This window comes from Notolabrus celidotus, chromosome 22 (genome assembly GCF_009762535.1).
Source record: "Notolabrus celidotus isolate fNotCel1 chromosome 22, fNotCel1.pri, whole genome shotgun sequence".
Classification (NCBI taxonomy): Eukaryota; Metazoa; Chordata; class Actinopteri; order Labriformes; family Labridae; genus Notolabrus; species Notolabrus celidotus.
This window is the reverse complement of record NC_048293.1, coordinates 607,501-620,000: the sequence shown is the minus strand read 5'-3', so window position 1 is coordinate 620,000 and position 12,500 is coordinate 607,501. Positions and strand designations below refer to the sequence as shown.

General features: G+C 40.9%; 1 protein-coding gene across 1 annotated transcript in view; it reads right to left on the bottom strand.

Moving 5' to 3' along the window:
* Positions 1–9,172, bottom strand: part of LOC117806437 (transcription factor IIIB 90 kDa subunit-like) — a 180,820-nt gene extending 171,648 nt beyond the window's left edge. Inside the window, exons 1-2 of the mRNA XM_034675382.1 lie at positions 8,901–9,172; positions 2,595–2,806 (exon numbers count right to left, since the gene is read on the bottom strand). Of these exons, the coding sequence (XP_034531273.1) occupies positions 2,595–2,778 (184 nt within the window). The 5' untranslated portion in view covers positions 2,779–2,806; positions 8,901–9,172. The remainder of the gene's footprint in view (positions 1–2,594; positions 2,807–8,900) is intronic.
* Positions 9,173–12,500: the final 3,328 nt, after the last annotated feature.

The window sequence follows — 12,500 nt, the reverse complement described above, 5'->3', positions numbered from 1 at the left end:
TATTAAATCTCACCAGAACTGTGAATGCATCATGTCACAACCTAACAACATCTACTCTGCAGGAAAAAGTAGTACAAAAGTTCTGTGGTGTGATCTGATAGCACCCTCTAGTGGACAGCTGGGGAACTACAATACAGGCAGGAACACTTGTGGTTCAGCCAGTGTGAGAAATCCTGAAGGCTGAAGGTCAAAGATAGCCTCAAGGTAAATGTTACACACAGATAAGCAGCTGTGGACCAACATGCACATGTATGAATTCACAGAGCAGCTTTGTAAAACTGGCGCTCGTGTTGCTTCTAAACCCCAAAACACTGAAGCCTCTCTCAGGTTCTGGATCTCGCAGTGTTACACCAGTCTGACCAGCAGCTGTGGTTCATGTTTTCCCCTTTTTTCACTGTTTTATAATACAGTTAGCAAACAGCCTTCAGGTGCTCTACAGCCTCCGTCTGGTAGGAGTACCACATTATAACCAGGCACCAATAAAAAAAGTGAAAAGATTATTTTTAAGTTAAAAGGTGACATATCACGCTTTTTTCATCAATATATATTGGTCTAAGAGGTCCCCAAAACATGTCTTTAAAGTTTATGCTCAAAAAAACACTTTGAAATCAGATTTTGGCATGCCTGAAAACCCCTCTTCTTCAGTCCTCCTCAGAACAGTCTGTTTTCTCTCTGACCACGCCCCCTCAGGAAGTGGATGTGCGTCGGCTCTCCAGCACGTTGATCTAATGTTTACATGTTGGCTGAATATACACGGCTGCTCAGAGATCACGTTACTTCAACCCTCTGAATCTGATCCAGAATCTGATCCTGACGGAGAGGCGCCTGCAGCAGGACCTTTCTGAACCATTGGTCACAGATTTAGTGTTTCTTGTTGTTTTATTTATCAGTATGTCGACGTGTGTCTTGATACACAGCTACGAACATGTAGCTATGTGGCTATGCTAACTGGCGCTAGCACTTATCCATGATAAATAAAAATCATCCACTAGATCTTCAAATCTGCAGACGTGGAGAGTAAAACCGACCTTTGTGTTTATTAAAGCTGGGGTTGGTAATTAGATTTAGATCCACTTTTTGTCATACTGGTTAAAATGATCTTTATGTCCTGATGGTAATCAATACATAATGTGTTCCTAAAAAAGAGTGAAAAAAAGCTGCTATCTACAGCCGGAGTAAACCTGGGAAAACACTAACCAATCACCGTTTTTTGGCTCCCCAAATTTTAAACCAATCAAATCCCTTTCAGCCGTTCTGCCCTCCTCCTGCGCGTACATTTCCCCGGCGTTCACTCCTCCGAGTCCCCGTCTCCTGCCTCTACTTCCCCTGACTCTATTTACTGCCCCTCTCGCTCGTCCTCGGGCCTGTCCCCTCTGACCTGATGAAGTGCTTTGCTCAGGACTGTAGTCCGGATCAGAGTCTAAAAAGCTCTCACCAACAAGCAGAATAATTAATGACATTCAGTAAGTCCTACAGAAAATATAGATTTATTGTAGCGTCCGTCCGGACGCTGTAGGGATGACGAGCCGATTGGTGAACACGTTGATCTTTAATAACCGGTCACTGTCGGCCGTGATCACGCCAACCAACAAAACAACAATCAATGTTTGAATGAATGAAGAACTTCTCCTCTTGTCTCTCCTCTCTCCAGCTCACACACTCTACACCTCTCCTGATGCCTTCACTGACTGTCAACACTGTAGGAATTAAGAACATCTACACTGAACACGTTTAACAAACAGTAGAGCTGTTACAGTATTATATATGTGTTATAACTTTTCTCCTGATATCTTGTCACCATGACAACTGGATAATGCTAGAATGACAGTTGTGAGTACTAACAGCAGCCATGTTTGTTTGTGTTTTTAACTTTCACTATGAGAATGTTTTGGTGAGGACCGGTTTTGAATCAGTCACCGTCATATGGTCGAGAATCAGCGGCGCTCGTGCATGTGAGCGGGGGGGCGTCGTTTTGGAGGAGCTCCAAGGGAGGAGGGGAGGGGTTAGACGGAGTCATGAGGAAATGCTACATTCAAATTCATGCTAGTTTTCTGAGGCTACCAACCCTAGCTTTAAGACAGCCTACAACTAGCATGCCTCCCTCCTAAGCTCCTTGTTACCACACGTGTGCAGGGAATGAAAAACGGAGGGGGGTTGAGTTGTATTTTATACAGTCTATGGGCTGAACAAGCTCCGAGCTCTGACTCCGTGACAGACCGGATATTGTTGTTACGTAACAAAAACACTGAAGTCTGAAACGGCTCGTTTCACACACATTTACAGAAAGGTGTAGAAATCAGAACAGGGGCAGAATGGATTCTTTTCATTCTCGGGGGGTTTGTAGACATGCCAGGGAAACATATTTCAGGTAAAGAACCATTAAAAAGTCCATTTTGCATGATATGTCACCTTTAAGGTCATAGTCCCATGAACGTTGTTTTTTTGTAAATAAGGAAGGTTGTAAAAATCATGGTCCATCCCTGCATCAAATAACGTGACAAAAGTTAGATTTGGTTGAAGCCTCTGTCACTGTGACATCTGTCAAACCTTTCTCATCAGCAGGAACTTTCTCCTCTCCATTTCATCCTTCTCACCTTCTGAGGACACAAACTGTCCGACAGCCGACGATCCTCCGCCTCCCGTCTCCACGAACTCCACCTCGGACACGATGATGTTGTCCTCCAGCACGGAGCCGCAGCCCATACAGACGGCATCGCCTCTCGCCTGGTCCACATCGATGTCCGAGCTGCCGCAGTTCTTACACACCCTGGAGCTCATGGTGTCGCACGGCAGCAAACCTCAAAGCCTGATGGGAAAATACAGGGGAGAGAGAGATATTACAACCTTTGTATTACCCGTCTTTCTGCACAAAGTTATGCTTTTAAATGTCGTTCTTAAGCACTCTGGACTGCCTCTCTTTTTTTAAAGGTGATAAATAAATAAAGCTTTCCTGCTATGACTAATGCAACGAAAGGAAGATACGAGTTCCCTTTTCCAGGGTTTAAAACTCAGATTTAATTCCAAGTGGTCTGAGCGCGCGCCCCAGGCTACAGTCCTCGTCGCAGCTGTCATGGGTTCGACTCCCGGCCTCTACCATTTGCTGCATGTCTTCCTCCAGATTAATCTGTTATTAGTGGATGTTGCAATCTTAAGTAAAAATGCAAAAAATGAAAGAAGCTAATTTCACTGTTTATTTTGACCCTTAGACCACATTGAACACGGTCCTGATCCCAAACCACTTTACTCTAACTTGTCAGATCTGGACTAGATAATCCCAGAGAGAATACTGACCTTTTAAAACACAATGCACGTCTTGTGAAACCTTTATCCCAGTTGTGAAGCTGCAAAAAAAAAAAAGGCTGAGTTCCCTGTTTTTGTTGTCTTTCTTAAAAACCTCTGGACCACATTACCATACCTAGACCTGTCAGATGTGGATTAGATCATCCCAGAGGGTCTTGAAGTGTTTTTAGATTTGTAAAATGTTTAGATTATTTGTGAAAATGCAAAAGACAAAATTCCCTGTTTTTTTTAAACTTCTGGTCCACATTACATCTGGTCCTGATCTAGAACCACCATACCTAGACTTGTCAGATGTGGATTGATTATCCCAGAGGGTCTTCAATCAACTAATCAATCAGTCTTTATTTATATCGTGCCAAATCACAACAAATGTTATCTCAAGACTCTTTTACAAACAGAGCAGGTCTAGACCACTCTATGTCAAATTATGAACAGAGACCCAACACCAAGACAGGATAAGACTCAGTCTGACCCCACCTTAATCCACCATGAGCATTACACATCGCAGTATTTAGCTAGTTACAGCGGAGAGGAAAAACTTCTTTTTCTTATGTGTTTTTAGATTTGTGAAACCTTTAGATTATTAGTGAACATGCAATAAAGGCTGATTTCACTCCTTTATAACACATCTGGACCGCCATGGACCAGGTAATAAGAGTAAACATGAAGATTCCCCTTTTTAGTATTTCCACAAATACAATTAAGGTTTCACAAATTTTAATCTGTGTTTCAATAAGCCTGTAGACCCCCTGGTATCATCTAGTCAAGGGGTTCCCAAACCTTTCAGCCCGTGACCCCCAAAATAAAGGTGCCAAAGACTCGTGGCCCCCACTGTCCCTCAAAGTGATTTAAAGTGGCTTCATTTAGCTGGTCTGCAGAAAATGACCCTACCTATATGAGCATGTGTCTGTGTTTCCTGTGCTGTTATGAATGAACCTGCTGCTACTGATGCTTTGATAATTAACTGTTCACTAACCCTAAACTTAGGAGTCATCTGGAGAAAAGAAAGGCAGCAAACTCATTACAGTTTATACTTTCAATGTTTTATTTCAAATTTAGCTAATTTTGCTACTATTTTTGTGGATATTTTTTACTATAATGTGTATAATTTCTTTCCGTTCGACCTGTCCTTCCACCCACCGTTATGGGGACTGTAAGATCTATCTACGATAAGGTGGACGAGCTAACCCAGCACCAGAGGGAATACTGGCAGAGTAGCATCATGCTAACAGAGCTAGCACCGGACACGAACGCCACATTGGAAGGATTTCACCTGCTGTGGGCGGACAGGATACAGGAGAGCAAGACCGAACTAACTGGTGAAGAAGGCCAGCTCAGTCCTGGACCCTGTGGAGGTGGTGGCTGACAGGAGGATTATGGCCAAGCTGTCGTCTTTGATGGACATTTCTTTTCTGTATATATTCTTGTTGAGATTCTTGTTCTGTACACCTTTTTGTTTGCTGCTGTAACTCCATGAATTTCCCCATTGTGGGACGAATAAAGGAGGATCTTATCTTATCTTATCTTATATTAAAGCTGGGGTTGGTAATCAGATTTAGATCCACTTTTTGTCATACTGGTTAAAATGATCTTTATGTCCCGATGGTAATCAATACATAATGTGTTCTTAAAAAAGAGTGAAAAAAAGCTGCTATCTACAGCCGGAGTAAACCTGCGAAAACACCAACCAATCACCACCTTTAGGGTCCAATTTTATAAACAAATCAAATCCCGTCCAGCCGTTCTGCCCGCCTCCTGCGCGTACATTTCCCCGGCGTGCACTCCCCGTCTCCTGCCTCTGCTTCCCCTGACTCTATTTACTGCCCCTCTCGCTCGACCTCGGGCCTGTCCCCTCTGACCCGATGAGGTGCTTTGCTCAGGACTGTAGTCCGGATCAGAGTCTAAAGAGCTCTCACCACGGGGGCTCTGACAAGCAGAAGAATTCATGACATCTAGTAAGTCCTACAGAAATTTATATTGTACAGTCATGGCCAAAAGTTTTGAGAATGACAAAAATATTACATTTTCACAAAGTCTGCTGCTTCAGGGTTTTTAGGTGTTTTTGTCAGATGTTTCTATGGTATAATGAAATACAATTAGAAGCATTTCATAAGTATCAAAAGCTTTTATTGAGAATTACACAGAATTCATGCAATAAGTCAATATTTGCAGTGTTGACCCTTCTTTTTCAAGACCTCTGCAATTCTCCCTGGCATGCTGTCAATCAACTTCTGGACCAAATCCTGACTGATGGCAGTCCATTCTTGCATAATCAATGCTTGGAGTTTGTCAGAATTTGTGGGTTTTTGATTGTCCACCCGCCTCTTGAGGATTGACCACAAGTTCTCAATGGGATTAAGATCTGGGGAGTTTCCTGGCCAAGGGCCCAAAATCTTAATGTTTTGTTCCCCGAGCCATATTGTTATGACTTTTGCTTTATGGCAAGGTGCTCCATCATGCTGGAAAAGGCATTCTTCATCACCAAACTGCCCTTGGATGGTTGGGAGAAGTTGCTCTGGGAGGACGTTCTGGTACCATTCTTTATTCATGGCTGTGTTTTTAGGCAAGATTGTGAGAGAGCCCACTCCCTCGACCGAAAAGCAACCCCACACATGAATGGTCTCAGGATGCTTCACTGTTGGCAAGAGACGGGACTGATGGTAGCGCTCACCTCGTCTTCTCCGAACAAGCCTTCCTCCAGATGCCCCAAACAATGGGAAAGGGGATTCATCAGAGAAAATGACTTTACCCCAGTCCTCAGCAGTCCAGTCCCTGTACCTTCTGCAGAATATCAGTCTGTCCCTGATGTTTTTACTGGAGAGAAGTGGCTTCTTTGCTGCCCTCCTTGACACCAGGCCTTCCTCCAAAAGTCTTCGCCTCACTGTGCGTGCAGATGCACTCACACCTGCCTGCTGCCATTCCTGAGCAAGCTCTGCACTGGTGGTGGTCCGATCCCACAGCTTTAACACCTTCAGGAGACGGTCCTGGCGCTTGCTGGACTTTCTTGGGCGCCCTGGAGCCTGTTTGGCAACAATTGAACCTCTCTCCTTGAAGTTCTTGATAATTGGATAGACGGTTGACTGAGGTGCAATCTTACTCGCTGCTATAAACTTCCCTGTTAGGCCCTTTTTGTGCAATGCAATGATGGCTGCACGTGTTTCCTTGCAGGTAACCATGGCTAACAGATGAGGAACAATGGTGTCATGCACCATCTTCCTTTTAAAGTGTCCAGTCACTCAATCATGACAGATTGATCGCCAGCCTTGTCCTCATCAACACCCACACCTGTGTTAATGTGTGTGACACCTGTGTGTCATTGAAATGATGTTAGCTGGTCCTTTTGTGGCAGGGCTGAAATGCAGTGGAAATGTGTTTTTGGTGATAAAGTTCATTTTCAAGGCAAAGAGGGACTTTGCAATTAATTGCAGTTGAACTGATCACTCCTCATAACATTCTGGAGTATATGCAAATTGCCATTATAAAAACTGAAAAAGCAGACTTTGTGAAAATGTAATATTTGTGTCATTCTCAAAACTTTTGGCCATGACTGTAGCGTCTGTCCGTCCGGACGCTGTAGTGATGACGAGCTGATTCATGAACACGTTGATCTTTAATAACCGGTCACTGTCGGCCGTGATCACGACAACCAACAAAACAACAATCAATGTTTGAATGAATGAAAAACTTCTCCTCTTGTCTCTCCTCTCTCCCGCTCACACACTCTACACCTCTCCTGATGCCTTCACTGACCGTCAACACTGTAGGAATTAAGAACATCTACACTGAACCCGTTTAACAAACAGTAGAGCTGTTACAGTATTATATATGTGTTATAACTTTTCTCCTGATATCGTGTCACCGGTACAACTGGATAATGCTAGCATGACAGTTGTGAGTACTAACAGCAGCCATGTTTGTTTGTGTTTTTAACTTTCACTATGATAATGTTTTGCTGAGGACCGGTTTTGAATCAGTCACCATTATGTGTTCTGGGGGCGTCGTTTATGAGGAGCTCCGAGGGGAGGGGGGGAGGGGTTAGACGGAGTCCTGAGGAAATGCTACATTCAAACTTATGCTAGTTTTCCGTGACTACCAACCCTAGCTTTAACTGTACTATTTTTAGATACGTTTTTTTTTTAATTCTGGAAGACATCTCACGACCCACCATTTGTGTCTCGCGACCAACCAGGGGGTCCCGACCCACATTTTGGGCACCCCTGCTTTAGACTATTTATGAAATATAAGAATGTCTGATTTCACTCCTTTATATCTCATCTGGACCACATTGGACCAGGTAGTACGGGTAAACATGAAGATTCCCCTTTATTGTTAGACTGTAGACCCCCTGGTATCATCTGGTCCAGGTGCAACAAGCCCCAGGTATAGTGTTCAATGAGGTCTAGAGGTGAAATAAAAGCAGTACAATCTCATTTTTTGCATCTGAAACTGTGTTTTAAAAAGCCTATACACACTTCTTTATCATTCTGGTCCAGGGTGGCAGACTGTCCCGTATTAGCCGGGACATCCTGTATATTGGGCTAAATTGGTTTGTTTCATGCAGGACCTCAATTGTCCCATATATTGACTATTAACTCATGTAAATACAGCAGACTGAACCCTACAGATCCTAGATCAGATCAAACGGCAGTGGGCCAGTGGCAGATCATGTGCCTATATGTGTGATCATGTATACAGCGCAAATGCTCCAAGTCCTGCAAAAGAAATGTGAAGTGGATTTTCTCTCTGATGGCCATTAAATGGTCAGACTCAAGAAGCAGATGCAGCACAGAGCTGATCAAACATGAACTTCAAATATCTATAACCTGTGACTCGTCATGTAAGGACTTCTCTCTGGATGTGCAAAAGGACAAAAGACTGCTTGAGTCAGTCAGGAGCAGCAAAAAGTCTCCATGGAAAAAGTACATTTGGATTAAATTTTTCTTTTGCCTGTTTTTTGATGTAAAGAGCCAAACTGTGGTTTCTTTGAGGTTTATTCATATGAGGTTACATAATGATACAGTAAGGATTAAAGGGAATATACACACTTTGTGCATTTCCAGTTGCATCAGAATATGAATATATGCTGAATTCACACATCATGCTCACACCACCATGGCACTGTGCACCTGTCCCTTATTTAGTAGTGAGAAAGTTGGCAACCCTAGTTGTAGGCCCCCTGGTATCATCTGATCGAGGTGGAACAAGCCCCAGGTACAGTCTTAAATGGGGGCTACAGGTCAAATAAAGCAGCACAATCTCATTCTTTGCATCTGAAACTGTGTTTTAGAAAGCCTATACACACTCCTTATCATTCTGGTCTAAGTCCCTGCCCTCAAGTACAGTATCAGTGTAGTCCTGTGTGCAGGTCCACCCTGGTTCCCCCAGCAGTGATTGTGCACAAACTTCCCCGGCTGTAAGCTCCAGTCTGCCGGCTAGCTACGTGGCATTGCTCAGCACCTGGCTGTTAGCTCAGTGTCTCCTCTCTTTCTGACAAACTAAGAGGTCTCCTCTAGCTAATATAACCTGAACACAGCTGTGCACGGTTTGATTTGTTTTCTTGCATTGAAGTCATGTATGTAGCAGTGTATGGTTGTACATACCTTCAGTCCGGGGAAGCCTAGTGGTCTCGCCTGCAGTCACGCCGGCTAGCCTGACAGCCTCTGTCCTCAAAGCGTTTCTCACAGTAACTTTGATTTTTGTTACTTTTTCCTCTCTCTATGAGGCTTATCGCATTGTGACTGATGTGCAAAGAGCACACGACAACGTGACAGTCCACAGGCGTTTAGCTATATGCTGTAATATCGCTGCAATCCTCAGCAGAGCACAACACACCCAACATGTGCGTCTGATGCTGGGGAGACACGGACGAGACCATTTAAGCTAAGAGGGGTGGCGCAATGTCAAAATGTGGGTTGACTTGTGGTTTCTTCGTCAGTTTTTTAAATATTTTGATAAAGGTAGAATAGCAGTTTTATTTTCATTGTGAAAAAAATGTAAAATCGTCTGTATACCAAAAATAGAAGTACATAAGTAGTGAACAGCAGAAGGAGAATCCCCCGCCTTTGTGATGAGACTTCGTATGTCGCTGTTTTTAAATTGACAGTTTTGACAAATTGATGAGTGGATAAAATAGCGTCAATTGTGACATATTATAATTCTCCAACACTTTTGTATCGTTACATTAATGTGTAACTCTTTAATTTATATTTATATATTGTTTATTCATCTAACTACATTATATGTGGATTGTAACCAGTGGTGGACAAAGTAGTCCACAGCTTCAGTACTTAAGTCAGAGTATAGATCCTCCTGGTCAAATATTACTCCAAAACAAGTGAAAGTTGCTCTGTCAGATTATTACTTGAGTTAAAGTACTGAAGTACTCGCTTTTAAAAATACTGAAGTATTCAAAGTACTTTTTAAAAAAACTCAAAATGTTGTATTTTCAAAATACATAAGTGCAGTCAAGAATACATAGAAATACATTCTGTTACATCATGTTTATCTAGAAACCATTACTTGAAATCTCTAAAAACTATACCATAGAATAAAAACAGACACTAAGTTACTCCAAGCACAGACACCTTAGTTTGAAATGTTCATCTGGAGTTAAACAAACGTTACGTAGCTCAACACGCTCTCTCAGGTTGGACTGTGAATGTTTGTATGTTTGGGCAGAGTGGGAAACACAGAGAACATTTCAAATGATACATATCATTCTTCATTTCAAAAACCTCTAACACGGGCTGAAGATATGACCATGGGTGCTCAGGTGGAGAATTAGAGCCATCATTACCACCTCTACATGAACTGCCTGATCTGAGTGAAATCTGCTCTGTTTGCTCCACAAATTCATGAGCTGACTTCAAAGATAAAGTAGAGGGTAACTCAAGCACTGATAGAAATGTAGTGGAGTCAAAGTATAATAATTGTCTTCTGAATGTAGTGGAGTAAAAGTGATAAGTACCCCCAAAATATAATACTCAAGTAAACAGATCCTCAAAAAATGTACTTAAGTACAGTACTCAAGTAAGTTTACTCTGTTACTGTCCACCACTGATTGTAACCAGGGGCGTCGTAGTGGGGGACAAGTGGGACTGACTACCTAGGGCCCAAGAGGGGAGGGGGGGCCCTAATGTGCCTGAAAGTTTTCTACTAGCTTTTCTTTTGTTTTGTTATAACTGCAATAACATAACTAAAATTGTCTGAATAAATAAACAAACATTCAGGATTCCTTTATGGAAAAAAGGGGAGTCTCTGTTTACGTTTGGCTCACAGCTGTCTGTCAGCAGCAGGCAGCTCCTGGTGGGCTGAGTGGACAGTGGCTGCGGAACAGACCGTGAGCCTCAATCAATTAATGTGGATATGCGATTCATAAGTTAAAAACACATATACAATGGGCTATCAGTGTGATTTAAACAGCTGTCTAGGCATAAAAATGCTTGTCATTGTCATTTTTTCATAGCATCAAGTGTGGCTGAATCTGATTGAAAGTGAACTGTAGGTTTGTAAAGTTTTATTTGACTTCATGAGGTTAGATTATACCAAATAATAAGTCACTTGGCTTCAAACAATCTGGTTTAAAGAGATGGGCAGTCTGAAGGTCAATATTGTGCAGTTACATTTGGAGAAATTATAAATATATATATATATATATATATATATATATATATATATATATATATATATATATATTTATATGTATATATATTTATATGTATATATATTTATATGTATATATATTTGTGTTTAATGCAAATAAACCAGTATTATAGCAGCAATGTTATATGCTTTTACAGGTTATGACATGAAATTTAAAGATTTGATTTTAAGGTTTTGTAAATCTATTCCAGTCAAAATGTTTAATGCAGGACTCTAACTTTTAGAAAAGTACCTACATTATTTTGTTCACATATTTTTCCAGCACTCTTTAAAAGTAACAGTAGTACAAGACAAGTCCAACTTCACTCTTCTGTATTATATATGAATCTTCATAAAGAAAACACCACAGCACAGAAATATGAAAGTTTTAATATTGATTTAAAGCTAAGCAGGAAGATGCAACAAACAAAAATAAATGAATACACGTGTGAGTAATGAGATTATAGTAAAAGAAAAGCTTTGAGCTACAGTGTAAGATAATCATTTCATAATATTCTAAATTCAGAATTTGTGAGCTCCCAGACATCTTATTCATACATCTCATTATTCTTATACCAGGATATCAAATACAAAAATGTTGAACAAATTTAATTTTAACAAATAATAATTCCCTGCTTCGAGTCAGCATAAACAGTAATGGAAACAGAAGTGATAACAGAAATAATCATGCATTTTTTTAATACTGTAGTAAGGTCTGCAAGCACAAAAGTGAATCAAAGCATGAATAAAAGAATTAAAATTTTATTTTTTAACCTTTTATCAGCATAACAAATCTGTGAGAAATGATTTCCCCAGACATTAGAAAATATCCTCTTCCCTTTCACTCATACAAGAGGGCAACTGAATCACAATTTAGCAGTTAAACTGATCAAAATGTCTGTTTATGACTTGATGATAAATAATGTTATCAGGATCAATTTAAAACAACAACACGCTTTAACAATCTCCTAATATTAACAGTTACAGAAATGAATCATGTAAATAGTTTAATAGAAAACAGGATAATATAAAAGCTGCAGAGAACACACGTTTGTTGTTATTTCCCTCTTTAAAACAAACCAGCTTAATGATGTCATCAGAAAAGTTAGGAAGGAACATACTTGGAGTAAACGGATGAATCAGTTTGATAGGGAGATTTCTGTGACACAGAGCCGTGTTTCATCGGGGGAGGCAGATTCAAAGCAGATCTTGCTTCCTGCAGTGGATAATTATCATGATTAGACAGTCGCTCTAATAAACAAAGCATTTTTAAGCATTGACATACACTACCTGTCAAAAGTGTCAAAACACCTTCTCATTCAAGGGTTTGTATTTATTGTAATGATTGTAAACACTGTAGATTAATACTGAAGACATCCAAACTATGAAATAACATATATGGAATTATGTAATGAACAAAAAAGTGTTAAATAAAGCAGAATCTGTTTTATATTTTAAATTCTGTAAAGTAGCCCCCTTTTTCCTTCATGACAGCTTTGCACACTCTTGGTATTCTCTCAGTCTGCTTCATGAAGTGGTCTCCTGGAATGGTTTCTAAT